The sequence below is a fragment of the Balaenoptera borealis genome (assembly GCF_965194805.1).
Source record: "Balaenoptera borealis genome assembly, chromosome: 5".
In the NCBI taxonomy this organism is placed as follows: domain Eukaryota; kingdom Metazoa; phylum Chordata; class Mammalia; order Artiodactyla; family Balaenopteridae; genus Balaenoptera; species Balaenoptera borealis.
The window spans coordinates 67,840,701-67,856,214 of record NC_138862.1 but is presented as its reverse complement, the minus strand read 5'-3'; the positions used below and the strand labels follow the sequence as shown (position 1 = coordinate 67,856,214).

At 47.3% G+C, this 15,514-nt stretch overlaps 1 protein-coding gene across 4 annotated transcripts in view; it reads left to right on the top strand.

Moving 5' to 3' along the window:
* ILDR1 (immunoglobulin like domain containing receptor 1) overlaps positions 1-15,514 on the top strand; it is a 73,244-nt gene that overhangs the window by 19,108 nt on the left and 38,622 nt on the right. The window contains exons 3-7 of one of the 4 annotated variants that reach the window (XM_082394927.1): positions 1,066-1,215; positions 4,857-4,976; positions 5,256-5,402; positions 11,414-11,545; positions 11,764-15,514. The exon at positions 11,764-15,514 is cut by the window's right edge and continues 38,622 nt beyond it. In XM_082394927.1, the coding sequence (XP_082251053.1) occupies positions 1,066-1,215; positions 4,857-4,976; positions 5,256-5,402; positions 11,414-11,545; positions 11,764-12,656 (1,442 nt within the window). In that variant the 3' untranslated portion in view covers positions 12,657-15,514. The remainder of the gene's footprint in view (positions 1-1,065; positions 1,216-4,856; positions 4,977-5,255; positions 5,403-11,413; positions 11,546-11,763) is intronic. The other 3 variants (XM_082394929.1, XM_082394928.1, XM_082394930.1) reach the window with 3 other exon arrangements.

Genomic DNA, 15,514 nt, shown 5'->3' with positions numbered 1-15,514 from the left:
ATGAGGATATAGGTCTGCCTCTCATCACCCCCACCTCCTCCGAATGCAGACAAGACTCCTACCCGCCCCCCGTGACGCATGAGGAGTGGTCACCTGTGAGCCTCCCGCCCACTGCCACACTCCCTTCTAGAGCCAGCCTTCCTGGTGGACGGTCAGTCCTCTGTGGACTAAACACTCTCAGTGCTGGAGCGCTCCCTGGCCACAGGCAGCCTGTTCGTTGCTGGACATCCCGAAGTGCTGTGCAGCTCTCCCCACGCTTAGCCAAGTCCTACCTCTCAGTAACAGCTGCCCTACTCACATCAGTCCTGCTGTCTGGAACCAAAGCTCTTCCCTAGCTGCCCACCTCTGCCTCTCTCAAGAAACAAAGGAACCCTGATCCCCACCACCAGCCTGGGACAATTAACCGTTAGAAATTTGGAGAATAGAACTAGATACCCTGTTCACAGGAAGGAACTGAGCTTCCCGAGATGAGGAAGAGCAGGGCGAGACATCAGCTTTACCTTTTTTAGCCCTAGTATCTTACAATATGAAATCCAAAACCTAACTGTCTGAGCCACCCACGGAGCCTGACATTGTCCCCAAGACACCCCTCTCTAAATTGAGGCATTGTTTCCTGGGGGTTACTCTTAAAATGCCTGCATTAAGTGGGAAGGTAGGAGGGACCGACTAGTAGGCATTTATCACCAGCAGATTTAACAGCTCTCAAAACTTTTATTGTAAGGGCAGGTGGATGAACCATATGGGAGCAGATTCTGGGGTGACTTTGAAAATGAGGGGTGGGAGATGGGGATGCAGTCAGGATTTGGAAATGATGGCCCATTAGAGGGGTCTGGAGTCTTTCTGCTCAAAGTGTGGGTCATTGGTGCCACCTGGGAGCTCATTAGAAATACAGAATCTCAGATCCCCACTCCAGAATCAGAATCTTCATGTTTAAGAAGATTCCCAGGGGATGCATAGGCTCAGGAAAAATTGAGAACATTCATTGCTCCAGAAAGCACTAAGGGCAACCTTTCTTCATGGGAATTCCCCACTGCTGTGTGACTTAGGTGTGTACTCTTTCCCCAGCATACCAGGCGGCTTTATCCCTGGGCCAGGACCCATCCAATGACTGCAATGACAGCCAGCGGGAGGTTCGCATCGTGGCCCAGAGGCGGGGGCAGAACGAGCCCGTGCTGGGGGTGGATTACCGGCAGCGCAAGATCACCATCCAGAACCGTGAGTGTGGAGGCAGCAGGGAACTGGGGGTGGAGAGGTGTGTAGACCAGGCCCAGAGGTCTGAGTCATTGTGGGGATTTCCCTTTTTTTCTGCTGCCTGACGGTCTACTTGGTCACTTTCATTTTTTGAGGAAAGTGTGAAATACACAGAATGTGCTATACCATCTGAAGTCATTACCCTGGAAGTTGGTCTCAGGCAAGAAGACATCCTACAGCTTTGGCTAAAGGTCAGGGAGTGGGTGATTTCCTTTGCTTTTCCAAGATGCATGTCTAACGTGTGGCTCAGGCTCCCTTGATTCCTTCTACAAATTGCTCTCAGGGCCTGCTCGAACCCCAGGCCCCTGAGTTCCCCTCTGGCCACTTCTGTTGCCCAAATCTAAGGAAATAGGGGTTTCCAAGTAGATGGCCACCATAGACCCTCGCCCTCCATTGGTAGAGGAAAGAGCATTGTGCTTAGAATCAAAAGACAGGGTGGGTGCCCCCATGCTTCCACTCTCTTGCTTAGTGACCAGCAGCAGATCCATTCTTTTCTCTGGCCTCTGTTGCCACATCTGAAAGATGGGCATAATGGCCTCTGTCTCCCCACACCGAAGTGAGTGTCAAATGTGATATCTGAGAGCTATGTCTGAAGCATATGCATTCTTTGTGGGAGTACAGGGAGCAGTGGTCAGCCCCGGCTCTGGAGTCAGACTCAGGTGTAGGTCCCCGTTCTGCACTTACAGGGTGTGTGAACTTGGGCAAGTCCCTTCCATTTTTTTTAGCCTCAATTTCTGTAAGATGGGACTTGCCGTAGCATGTATCTCATGGAGAGTTGTCAGGATTAAGTGAGATAATACGTATAAAGCACTTAGCAAACATTAAGTGTGCAGTAAACTTCAGTTATGATCACGCAACACACTTTTGAATGGATGGGTCAGCGCCCCACATTCCTGTCTTGTAATCCAGGACTGCTGCAATGGATTATTGGCACAGAATTCAGAGCGTATTTCAATGAGCTTTATGTGCAGTGTTAAATAAATATTGGCTGGTTAAAAGTGAAAAAAAAAAAAAAAAGTGGGAGAATACACCTAGAAGGCCACTCAGGGTACTCATAGCAACAATGTGAGGAAATCAGTGAATATTCTATGACTGTTTAGGTAGATCAAGCCAGTTTAAAAATTGCTTCCACCTTTGTATATAATACTTTGGCTATAATACATAAGTCTGATCCATTTACATTCAACCACGGACCTTCCCAAGTCAACCCTTGAATGCTCAGCCTTAGGGAACATCTGTCCTTTTCCAGTTTCTAGGTGCATCCTCAGAGGTTCAGGGTGACTCTGCTTTCTCCAGAGCCCACAGAATTAGCTCCGATCTGACCCCAAAGTTTAAAGTCTCCTTTACAGTTTTTGAAGGATGAAAGTGCCCTTAGGGGATAGTCCCTGATTTTCTGTCTTTTTTTCTAGTTTTGAGCAGCACTGTCTACTACTTCCCCTCCCAACCACGTTTGGGTCAAACTCTGCCTCCTTCTTACTCCCATGGGAAAGTGGTATTTCCCCTTGGTTTTAATTTTTAACCCCAGGCTTGTTGTGACTTCTTGGAGCCCTTGTTTTCCGATACTTTTATGCCTGTGTTTGCATCATTTGAGAAGACCCTGTCAAATCAGTTCTTGGATCATTTAAAATATTAACATATCTGAATGTCCTCATTACTCTGACATCCCTGAAATAATCCTTATGTCTCTAATAAAATTGGGGCGGATTTATAATACACATTAACCTTGGAGGGGGAATTTCCTCCTAAGCACTTTAACCATTCTTCCAAGTCTGGGGCAAGCTTGTTTCTGGGAAAGGCAGCGGGTTTGGAAAATCATGGGGTAGGAAAAAACCATAGGGATTGACGTAGAAAGAGAAGGAAACAGAAGTCGAAGTTAGCTCCAGTGGTGCGTGACCTTGCATGTTTGTTTCATTTCCTCAGTAAATATTTCTTGACAAAGAGATAATAAAGAATTGCAGCTAGGACTGCCAACTGAGCAGGAGCAAGTCTATAACTAAGGTCTTTAAGAATTTGAAGGTGTCCTCTGGTACTTATCGTGGCTGAAGTAGCAGGGACGTGGGAGCTGCCCTGATGCCTTTGACTGGATCTTAAGCCCTTTGAGGACAGAGATAGGTCTTGTTTGACCTTCCACAGAGTCTGATATAGTGCTGGACCCACAAAAGGTCTTTAGTGAACATTTGTTGCATTTAGTAAGTGTGAACATAACATTCACCTATCTTAATGGGGTAGATGCTTGGTGCTCATGAAAACTGAAATTCTTTTCTTGAGTAACATTTACCCTTAAAATATTGGCATTTCATCCTTACTTATTATTCAAGTTCATCTCACCTGTCCTTTCAAGATTCAGAAGTATGTGTTTCCAGCTTGTGAGGAATCCAGGCTGTGGAGTTATCCACCCAGTTAGGAGAGGACAGTAGAGCTTGGTGGTTAAGGGCACCAGCTTTGGGGCAGAGACATGAGTTTGAACCTACCTCTGTTACCTCTCTCTATTCTAGCTTCCTCTAGTCTTAGTTTCCTCATCTGAAATGCAGCTAATAATCCTACCCACTGTATCAGGATTAAGTTTGATTGCAAGTAAGCAAAAGCCCAAAATATTAGTGACTTAAACAATAAAGAAGTTTATTTCCTCTAATGTATAAATTTGGAGGTAGACAGACCAGAACTAGTGTGGTGGGTCTGTTCCATTATGTCCTCAGGGACCCAAGTTCCTCCCAGCTCACCAAGAATGTCATCTCCTTCCTCATGGTCCAAGATGGCAGCCATCACATTTGCTTTCCAGATAACAGAGTTGAAGAAGAAAGGGGCAAAGAAGTTCCTAAACTGTTTTTTTAAAAGTTCCTGGGGGCTTCCCTGGTGGCGCAGTGGTTAAGAATCTGCCTGCCAATGCAGGGGACACGGGTTCGAGCCCTGGTCTGGGAAGATCCCACATGCCGTGCAGCGGCTGGGCCCGTGAGCCACGACTACTGAGCCTGCGCGTCTGGAGCCTGTGCTCCGCAATGGAAGAGGCCGCGACAGTGAGAGGCCCGCACACCACGATGAAGAGTGGCCCCCGCTCGCCGGAACTGGAGAAAGCCCTCGCACAGAAACGAAGACCCAACACAGCCAAAAATAAATAAATAAATAAATTTAATAAAAAAATAAAAAGTTCCTGGGAGCCATCATGTGACACTTCTGCTTATATTGTGTCCACCAGAACTGAGTCACATGTCCGTGTCCATCTGTAAATGAGGGTGGGAAATAGTGATTTTATTCTGGATGGCCATGTACATGACCAGAACTTCTATGATCGTGAGAGAAGGGGAGAATAGACATTGGGAGATAGCCGGTTATCTCTACCTCACCCACTTAGAGTTGTTTTGGAAAGTAAATGAGGTGATGTATCCAAAATCCTTTCAAGGTACCTAGTAGGGCTCAATGAATGGTAAGTTCTGCCACCTTTATATTGTTTGGAGAAAGAAGAGAGTCTCAAAGGAAGGAATTGAGGCCTTTCTCTGAACTATGAGAGGCCCTCTTGGGATGTGGAAGTACAATGCTGGGGACTTGAAGCTACCATAGATCAGATCCCTCTCCTTTAACCACTGGCACCTTCGCCTCCCCTGTTGCAGGAGCAGATCTTGTGATTAATGAAGTGATGTGGTGGGACCATGGAGTGTATTACTGCACCATTGAGGCTCCAGGGGACACGTCAGGAGACCCAGATAAGGAAGTGAAGCTCATTGTCCTGCGTAAGTGCTCCTGGAGCTTTCTATTTGGCCACCTCACTGTGACACTTTTACATACAGAAAAAAAAAGAAAACCAGAAACAAGCAAGCCTAGGTTATTGTTGTCAGTAGCCAGCCTCTGAAGTTCCCTTAACAAAGATAAACTTTTTTTTTTTTTGCCTGTATATTGCTCAGCCTTAACCTATAGGTCAAGAGCTGTGTTGATCAGACCTCTACAATGTTACAACCTGAAGCACGCACCTGCATGTTTAGTTCAGTCGCTGCTCCGCTTCTCTCCTGCAGACTGGCTGACAGTGATCTTCATCATCCTGGGAGCCCTCCTCCTGCTCCTGCTGATTGGAGTGTGCTGGTGCCAGTGCTGTCCTCAGTACTGCTGCTGCTACCTCCGCTGCCCCTGCTGTCCCACCCGCTGCTGCTGCCCCGAGGAAGGTGAGAGGGGACGGACGAGCAGTGGGGTGGGGTGGTGCGGGAGCCTAGTGCCCCAGGCAGATCAATTTCCTATGCCCAGGTCAAAACCTTGGGTTCTTCCAGGTTCTCCTCCATGCCCTTCTCCCGTCAGAGGCTCAGAGGTCTTTGGCCGCAGCCCAGGGAATTATGCTCAGGGAAGCTATGGAGCAAAGTGGGAGGACTTCTGCCTGTTCACCTCCTAGCCTGCCTAAGGCCGCGTTCAGATGTCTCTGCCTACATGTCAGCAGCCCTGATGTGCCTGTGCTGCAGTATTTGCTCCCAGCACTGACCTTGCTTGGACACGAGGTGGCTGGAGGGAGTGATTTGCATGGAGCCGTGAGAGAGAAGGCCACTTCTCAAAGATGACTTGAGAAGAACAGATGAGAAGAGAGAGGTGTTGGAGCAGGGGTTCTCAAACTTAAGAATCTCCTGGAGGCCTCCATCTCCAGAGTTTCTGATTTAATCGGTCTTGGGTGGCCCTGAGAATTTATATTTCTCAAAAGTTCACAGGTGATGCAATGCTGCCAGTCTGGGGGCCACACTTTGAGAGCCTCATTTTTAGGCAAAGGAAAGAGGGGGCAGAAGAAGATCTTGCTCTAATGTGATCTTTCTTTGGGCTTAAGTTTGACCTTTTAAAACAGAATTGTGATTTGCCGTAAAAAATTTGGTGAAGGCAAAAGAAAAAGAATTATTCTACAAAGATCTTTCCTTGCTAAAGAGATGGAATCAACAGCTTTAAATGGAAGGAGTTTTTGTGTTTTCAAAGTAAGATTTCCTTTTCCTGATGATATAAGTAAAGTATTAAATTGTAGAAAATTTGAAATGTAGGAAAATGAAAGGACTAATCTAAGCACCCAGATATAACCACTCTTATCATTTTGGTCCATTTGAAAGGAAAACTTTCAAAAGAAAAAAATAAGAAATTGGCTCTTAAGACAGAAACAAAACCTAATCTACAAGGTCAAGAAGGTCAATGGTCTGAGTCTAGTTTCAGGCCTATGTTCTGAGGTTGCTGTCTTACAGGAAAAGAGAACTAACTTTTATTGGATGTCTGGTGTGTGTGGGCCCTTTGCATATATTTCCCTTTTGAATCCTCACAACCCTAGAAGGCAGGTATCATCATTATTTAACAATGAGGAGACTGAAGGTCAGAGGAGTCACACAGCTGGTAAGTAGCAGAAGTAGTGCAGCGTTGCATTTGTGCTCATCTGATTTATGAGCACCTGAATTTCCCACGAGAGAGGCTGCCACGACCTATCTGTGTAGATCACTATGGGATTGGCTGAGATACCAATGAACTCCTTCAAGAGAAGAAAAATAGCAGAGAACTCAATATTGGGCCATGGCGCTCCCTACCTTTCAGAGGCCTCTGGGAGACATGCCATGTAGAAGTCACTGCCACTGGAGCAGTAATATGCAGACCGAGAGGAGAGAAACTCTCCCAAGATACTTTCTTGGAATCCCTAGGTCTGTGGGGTACTCAAAACAGTCAGGGCTAGGGACCCAGTCAGCCCAAGTGATAAATGTATCCACTGTCAGTAAGCTGATAAACAGGTTCTGGGAGAAAGTGGTTTCTCCTAAGTGGTTAGAGGTTAGAGGTCATTTAGAAGAACTGGTAAAATAAAGAAATGTGGGCCACAAATAAAGATCCCTGAACTTGAGCAGATGAGATCACTTTCAAAGTGAGTCACCTGGGGAGTGTGTCCTGAGAAATTAGGTGATAAGAGGAGATTACATGGAGGGGGCAGGAGTTGTCAAGGAAACAACTTGGGTGGGGAAGAGGGTGTATGTGATCGTTGATTTTTTTTAGAATAAGGTAACCCTAAGCATATTTGTAGACAGAGAACCAAGGCCAATAGAAAGAGAGTGAAGGGAAGCGTTGTGAAGTGAGGCGATGACTGAGAAGGGATGGAGCCAGTGGGAGAGACATCAGGCTTACAGTGAAAGGATCACCTTTAGAGAGAAAAGGAAAAGGAAACCTGCCCTCTGAAGAGAGAGGGGAAGTTGTTAACACCTGGAAGATGATTAAAGTGTAAGGGAAGGAGCTGAGGGGGCGCGCTCACGCCAGCCTGTCTCGATTTCAGCACATCAAAATTCTAGATGCAAAAGGCAGCTTCGAGAACGATGCCAGTGATTCTTGAGCTTCCGAGACCACAGCCCACCTCTCCAACCTGCTCCTACTTTCCAGTGAGAGTTAAAAGAGGACCAGAGAGGAGAAAAATGAAAATGACACCAAAGTTTAGTAATCCTTGGTAATTCACTTAGTACTAGTAAACAACCTACAGTAGAACTTAAAGATGGAAGTTATTGACACTGAACCTTATTTTTTTTTCCGTGGGAACTGGAGAAACAACTTCCATCCCTAGATTGCTTGTTGACCCTCCTCCCCACAGAACCCCTAGGTGCACCCTGCAGTGGGCTATAGGCCGCACGGAGAATCTCTGATCTATGCCACCCACCTCCCCATCCCCTCAGCTGAGGGAAGTGAGGCCTAGAGAGACTTTTCCACCATTACACACAGCTTGTTAGTGATGAGCCCTGGACTAGACCTAGATCTCTTGATTCCATGTCCAGGGCTGGTTCCTCTTCCTCAACAAAGACATGTCATTAGCTGAAAGTTCATAGGGAGGGGAAGACATGAGAAGTTTAAACTGCTGCTCTGGAGGAGGGCAGCAGGGTCGCTAGATGAGTCAAGGAGATCTACGCACATTGGGAGAAGGGCTATATGAGGTCGGTTGCTTGACTGTGCAGCCAGTGTGGGCCCAGGAATCATTGACTGGTGGTTCCCTAAAGCTGAAATGGCAAGAGTTCAAGGGGCGTGAGATTCTAGGGTGCTCCTGAGGATGTCAGTGAAAGGACTGCCAGTCAAGTTGCTATACTGTGTATACTGCCAGTGTATGTATGCAAAAAAGGAATGTGTGACCATGGGTCAGGGAGGGCGAAGAACACACTGTAAGAGCAGAGAGGGGGTGGTAAGGAATAGTAAGAAGTTGGAGGTCCTCAGGGGCACCATGGGTGATGCACACAGAGGAGGCTGGCTGCAGGTCTCTGCCGGAGGGGAGGTGTTGAGTGTTATTTCCGCCACAAAAGGGTCATTTTAAAGAACATGCCCTGGGCTTTCCTCAGAAATGAGGATGAATATGCTTTTGGTGGTTTAGTCTCCAAATGTGTACTTTTTGTGTTCTATGAGATCTAAGGTGAAAGAAGCGACTTATTTTAACAATTTATTGTAACAGTGAGAGCCATGAGCTATTGACTGTCTGTCATGTATTAGGCATTTCATGTGCATTACCTCATTTAACTTCAACAACTTTGTGAAGTAGGTATTATTATCCCCAGCTCAGAGATGAGGAGATTGGGCTCAGACACTCTGGAAACTCACTCAAAATTACACAGCTAATACATGCTGGGATTCACGTTGAAGTCCACGTGACCCTCAAAACCTGTGTTTAAGGAAACCTATCCCTGAGGACCATAATTCTCAGAATGTTGTTGAGAATCCACAATAGTTAACTCCAGTTTGACTCCCTGCATTAAAGTCAGAGAGCTTGTTGAAAACATGGATTTTCTTACCTTGTATTAGACTGAAGGTCAGTCTGGGAGCAGGATCCAGGAGTCTGTATATTTAACTAGCTCCTTAAAGGTGACCAAGGCAGACTTTACACCACTGAGGTTCAGAGATAACTTATTAGGAGTCCTGAAGCTTTGTTAATTTCTCCGTGTTTCTTATTTTATTGCCTGATTCCCCCATTAGGTGAGCAATAGAAACCCCAGATAGTCTAGACTTCCCCATGGAGCTGTTTCCAGGGACAGGAGGGCAAGGGAGAAGCTCAGAGGCTGTGTTTTTCCACTCCCAGCTCATCAGTTCCAGTGAATCAGGGAAAGGAGGGACCCTGGGAAAAAGTTTATGGCAGCTGAGAAGGGAGCAGGTGGGTTAATCTTGGGAATATGTAAAAATTTGACAGGAAAGCTCGTGGAGGATCTGGGAGGGTCTCTAGGGAGTCATCTCTGCAGGGGGTCCCATTAATTAAAAAGTCATTTGGGGAGCAAGGAGTTAAGCCCAACTCTCCTTTTCCCTCCTATTGAATTGGAGGAGTTGAAGAAGGAAGTGGCCCAAAGGGGGAATGGTACCATCTGGAGGAAACCAAGATTCAGTCAGAGGGGCAGGGTGTGGGTAGGGTTGTTCCCAATGGAATCAGATGTCCCCAGGCCTTGGAAGCAGAGATTAGTCTGAAGTGGGTTTTGAATGGTGTGGTGCTGAGTGGAGAGAAATAAAGTGAGGCACTACCACTAGGGAAGGGGTTTTTTGTTTTTAGGTTGTTTCTTTTTGCTTTATCACATAAATAAAGGAGTCTGGGGACTCTGTGGTTTGGCAGAAAGAGTACAGGCTTGAGTGGCAGACAGACACCGGGTCACATGCTGCCTCTGCCAGTCACCAGCTGCGGGACATTGGGCTGGGAAGGTAACCTCTGTAAGCCTAACTTCCTCATCTGATTCTCATATTAAGAGATTTCTCTGAGGATTAGTTAGCTCATGTAAAGTGACTGGCGCATATTAAGGAGGGCATTGTGTGTGCTGAAGATGCCACGTATAGGGAGCTGGGGGAGGCACCTGTTAGCAAGAGGGAGAGGAAAGTGCTGAGCAAGTGAACCTATCTTCAGAGGGTCTGAAGTGCTGTCCTTTGGCATGAAGATGTGGCAGCTGGGTGAGCTGCTCTAAGTTTGCATCTGATTTCCTCCATGCTGGGCTGTGACTCACCATCAGGGCTGGGGCTCCAAACATTTTTGGGGGCTTGGCTGAAACCACTTCCTATTGTGCTGGAAGTTGGTTTCATACTAGAGCCATTGGGTAGCCTTCCAGATGGCCCTTTAGCTGCTGGCCTCAGCAAATCCCCCAAGCTATGCAGCTGGGTCCAGAATGCCTGTCTTCTACCTCTTCCTACTGCGGTAAGAGGAAGCCTCTGGCAGAGCCCTGCTGCTTTAGGGGTGGCCACAGGGCTTGAGGAACCCAGGAGGAGGTGAGAGTGCCAAGCTGGCAGGCACTTCCTGCACTTAAGCACACAAGCACATTTCCTACATGCATGGATAGACAGGGAGCTTGGGAGACATGTGCCCTTGGTCACAATTACCTCAAAATAGAAATTCATGAACAAAAACAACTAGATGCGTTTGTTTTTAATTTGTACTTGCTGTGGGTTGTGTGCTTCAGACCAGCTGCACCTAAGGGACTGGAGAAACATCTCTATGGATCCCTTGTGCTGCTTTTTTGTATTATTTTCTTTGCCCTGAAAGGAAATGGTATTTCCCTTCTCCCTTCTCTGCCTCTACCCCACCCATTAGAGAGCCCCCCTACTTAGGGAAAACCCCAATACTTAATAAAGTGAGGAGAAGAGTAGAAAGGATCCACTTCAACTTTTTTGCATTCTCTGCCTTCTTCCCCCTGGTTTTCTCCCACCCAGGGCTGGCATTACCAGCTAGAAACGTTCTTCAGTCCCTCTCCCTTTACCAGTAATTCTGCCCATTGACCTCAGCATCTGCGTCCTTCTCTTTTTCCACTCTGAGCAGGCAGTCCTCCCAAGCAGCCCCTGACTAACGCCTCCTCTAAGCCCTTTGCATCTGTACCTTCTATATTTGGCCTATGGCCTGAAATTTCATTGCCTGCTAATACCTATGTATCTACCTATACATTTTAGGTGACCTTGGAAATGGGCAGAACAATGAAATGTTTTCAAGACTAGGAAGTCAAGTTTTAAGATATATTTCCTAGTGTGCAGGAGTTGCAGTGTTGGCTAGGGAATTTATTCCCAGCTCCTTGCCAAAGGAATAGTTGATTCACTACTTCCCTTAACTCTTACTCCCATGCGAGAGAGGTCACAATAAACTTTGAAGAGAGAAAGTGGCCTCTTGGCAAGGCTGCTAGGTGGAGAGAAGTGAAGTGGGAGGTGTGGGCCTTGCCCTGGCTGAGGGTCTGCATTTCTCCTTTTCCCCCTGCAGCCCTGGCCCACCACCGCTACATGAAGCAGGCTCAGGCCCTAGGCCCTCAGATGATCGAAAAACCCCTGTACTGGGGGGCGGACAGGAGCTCCCAGTTTTCATCTTATCCAATGAACCCACTGCTGCAGCGAGGTAAACCTTGCCAGAGATTTGGGGTGGGAGAGGGTAAAGGGCAAGGGTAGGAGCATGGGCTGCATTGGGGCCTTCATGACCAATATGGTGGGCATCTTTACGACTGAGGATGGGAGGGGGTAGATGCAAGCTAATAAGGTGGCACTTTGGTGCCCTGATTCTGAGGAGCGTGTTTTGGACCAGCAGTTCTGCATGTTCTTTTCCTTATTTTCACTCAGATTTGTCCCTGCGATCCAGCCTCCCAGAGGTGCCAGTGACCCAGACCACCGCTCACCCTCCCATCACCAACGGTGTCCTAGAGTATTTGGAGAAAGAGCTGCGGAACCTCAACCCAGCCCAGCCCCTGCCGGCTGACCTCCAAGGCAGATCTGGCCATCCCCGCAGCATGCTGTCCTCCCTGGGCTCTGAGGTCGTGGAACGCAGAATCATCCACCTGCCCCCGCTGGTCAGAGACCTGCCATCTTTGCGGAGGACCAGCAACTCCTCCCGCCAGCAGTGGCTCCCCCCGCCTCCCCCCGGACCCTGGGATCTGAGGGAGGGGAGGAGGCAACACCGCTACTCTGATTTCCAGCAGGAGCACCGGGACCCGGAGCCTCAGCGCTGGGCGTTGGAGCAAAGGGAGCTGGGCCGACTGCGGAGCGGAAGGCACCGCGGCTCCAGGCAGCGCGGGTCACCCACGCCCTGGTCAGACAGGGACAGCCTCAGCGACGGCCCCTCGTCCAGCGAGGCCCGCTGGCCGCCCAACCGCCCCCCTCTCCGGAGCCGCTACCCAGAGAGACCCCGCGGGCCCAGCCCCCAGGGCAGCGCCCGGGGCCACCAGAGGCGCCGGCACCGCAGCTACTCCCCTCCGCTGCCCTCCGGCCTCAGTTCCTGGAGCTCCGAGGAGGAGGAGGAGAAGGAGAGGCAGCCCCGGAACTGGGGGCCCCGCCGCCGCCGCCGCCGCTCGCGCTCCCCAAACTGGCCTGAGGAGAAGCCACCCAGCTACCGCTCGCTGGATGTCACCCCAGGCAAGAATGGCAGGAAAAAAGGGAGTGTGCAGAGGCGCTCGGTGAGCCTGGGGCTTCCCGCTGAGGGTCGGGCGTGGGCAGAAAGGACCCTTCAGCCAGGCTGACACAGGCCACGTCCCCTGCCGCCGCGGAGGGTCCCTCATCTCTGTTTTGCCCCGCTGGCCCGCTGGGCGTGGTGAGACCCCTCTTGCAGAGCCGGAAGGGACCCGTGAGTGCCAAGAGCAGGGGAGGGACTCCGGGCGCGATGCTTCACAGTCCGCTGAGGCCAGTCGGGCCGGGTCCCCCCGTTTCACGGGTGAGGAGACGAAGCTCCAAATAATTAAGCGCCTTGTGAGTAGTGGAGCTAGAACTCCAGCACAGGCTTCCACCGGCTGAGGCTTTACTTCCTGTCATAGCTGCCTTGCTTTACTTAGCAACAATTTCCATACCCCAAATTAGAACCGTGGGCCTGACAGGACACTTGTGCCACTTCTGGGTGCTGCAAGTCAGTGTGCAAGGGCCTGAGACCCACCCCCAACCCCTCCGGAAAGTATCGTTAAAGTGATTTAGGGAAACAAAAACAAAACAAAACAAAACCCCCCAAAAACCCTGATATCCCAAATACGGGTCAAAACTTTAGGACTCTGTGAACAGGCAAGGTGCCGATGGAAAGGGGCACAAAGAGGGATGCAGGCTTTTTACGCCTCCAAATATAGACCTTTTTTTCCCCTTTAAGATGTGACTTTAAAATATCATCTTGTAATTAATATACCCTAATGACAGTATTCCTTCTATGTTGTCACTTTGCAAAGTTATGCTGGCTGTTGCTCAGAAATATTCATGAACTGCCTCAGAACCAACCTACAGGCTACCCACAAAAATCTATTTCTCTATTCGACTAAAATCCTTTTTCTGTTTTGCTTCTGTTGAGATAAAGGGATATGTAGTAGGTTGTGAGGGAAGTTCCCAGAGTAGAGGGATATTAGAGGAATAAGAATTTTAATCTCTCACGCACTTTGAAGGATACAGCTCTCATTTGGAAATGCAAGTTCTGCTGTGAACTTGCTTTAAAACCGATCATCTGCATAGTGTGTACAAAGAAACAGGCACCTTATGAGAGCCCCAGTGCTGGTCTTTCTAGGGAAGAACCTTGGTGAAAGAGTGATTTGTGAGGAAGGTAGCAAAAGCCCGCAGGCATTTCTGAAATAATCAATGGCAATTATATTCTCACAGATGTCCCACGAGAGAGGCAAAGACCAGTAATAATGAAACTTAGTAGTATCCTTACTAAGTGGTACTGAGCTATGGACATTTAGGCAACATCTCATTTAATCCTTTCAACACCCTGTGAGGTTTGTACTATTATGTTCATTTTACGGTGGATACAACTCTTTCTTCCATGTTACCAGTGAGAAAATTACACCCTGAAAGAAAATACAGAATCAATCAGAGCCAGGACAACCACTGTTACTTTGGTCATATGATTACTAGACAGTCTCTTATCTTCATTTTAACAGAAAAATGTAATTTAAAAGTCAGCTTTCGGCTTCAAATCCAAACCCTATTTTCTTTTAAGTTAAACTTTTTATTTTCTTCTAAATTATATGGTTTCTTGCAAGTGAGAGAAGGGTAAAAGGAGCACCAGTTATGTTTTGGATACCAGAATAAGGCTTATTTCATTTAATCCTTGCGATAGCCCTGTGAGGCTCAGTGAGGTTAAGTAACATGCTCAAGGTCACACAGCCAATAGGGAGTGAAGCCAGAATTTGAACAAAGCCCTCTGACTCAAGACTATGCCCTTTTCAATAACTCATGCTGCCTAATTAGAAGAAGATTATGTGGGGCAATGATGTTTTCTTGTGACTTTATTTCTTCCTTATCATCAAGATGTACACACCAATAATTCTATCACAAGCAAACCAAATTTTTGATTGTAAAGTTGCTTGTGAGAGGCAAAGTCACTTAAGATAATTGTAAAGGCCTTCAGTGTTTTGGATTTCTCTGAGCTTATCTCCAAAATAGTTATCACTTTACTTTATCCCATTCAACTGTCCACTCATACTCTGAGTGACCAGAGGCCCAAGACCAAAGCTTGATTTGGAAGGTTGATTCGTTTGAAGGGCACCGTGTTTTGTTTATTTTGTTTGTAACTTGAATTTTGAATGCTTTTAGTGGGCCCAAAATCTCTCTTCGCTCCTCTCCTTGGCGGGGCCGGATGCTTTCCACACACCTTCTAGCCTCTGAAGTCTTTGGAGCTTGCAGCTAACTTTAGAAGTTATAGTACAATTGGGCCACTAGGTGGTGATCTTTGATTATATATAACTTGAGTTTCTTAAATTGAGCTGATAAGATGTATCACTATTTTCTTAAATCAAGCTTTCAACAGTTACAGCTTTACCATAACTTTTTACAAAATACTTATTAAAAATACTTTATTGAATATTCAGAGTAATATGAATTAATCAAAAAATCTTTTGGCTCAAATGGAGTCTCTCTATAGAGTAATGTTTAACAAGTAGATACCAACAGGCAAGGCCTTGCATGTAAATGATCTCATGGGAACTGAACTAGGTAAGGAGTATTGTCTGCACAGTGCCCATGAGAAAAGAGAAGTTATGTTGAGGTATCTTCCATTTGACTCCAGAACCAGGACTCCAGCCAAGATCTCATTGCGTGTCTGGTGGTCTTTTCACTCCACCAATAGTCAACAGTCTCAGAAATATAAGAAGCGGTAATATCAAGCTTTAAACTCCAGGGGTTTCAGACTGAGTGGCCCCTGTGTTTGTGGTATCCTTCAAATCGATCATCTTTCTTTCTACTCTTGCTCTGTCAGAAAGGGCTTCCCAAGGCATTGCTGATTTGTTCCAATCTTGGCCTGTACACACCTGTTCTAATGCAAGAGAAAGCTACTGCATTCTTTCCTCTCCAAGCTAAACTCAAACTTGCTGTAGAGAATCCAAGATCTTTTTCTTTTTTCTTGACT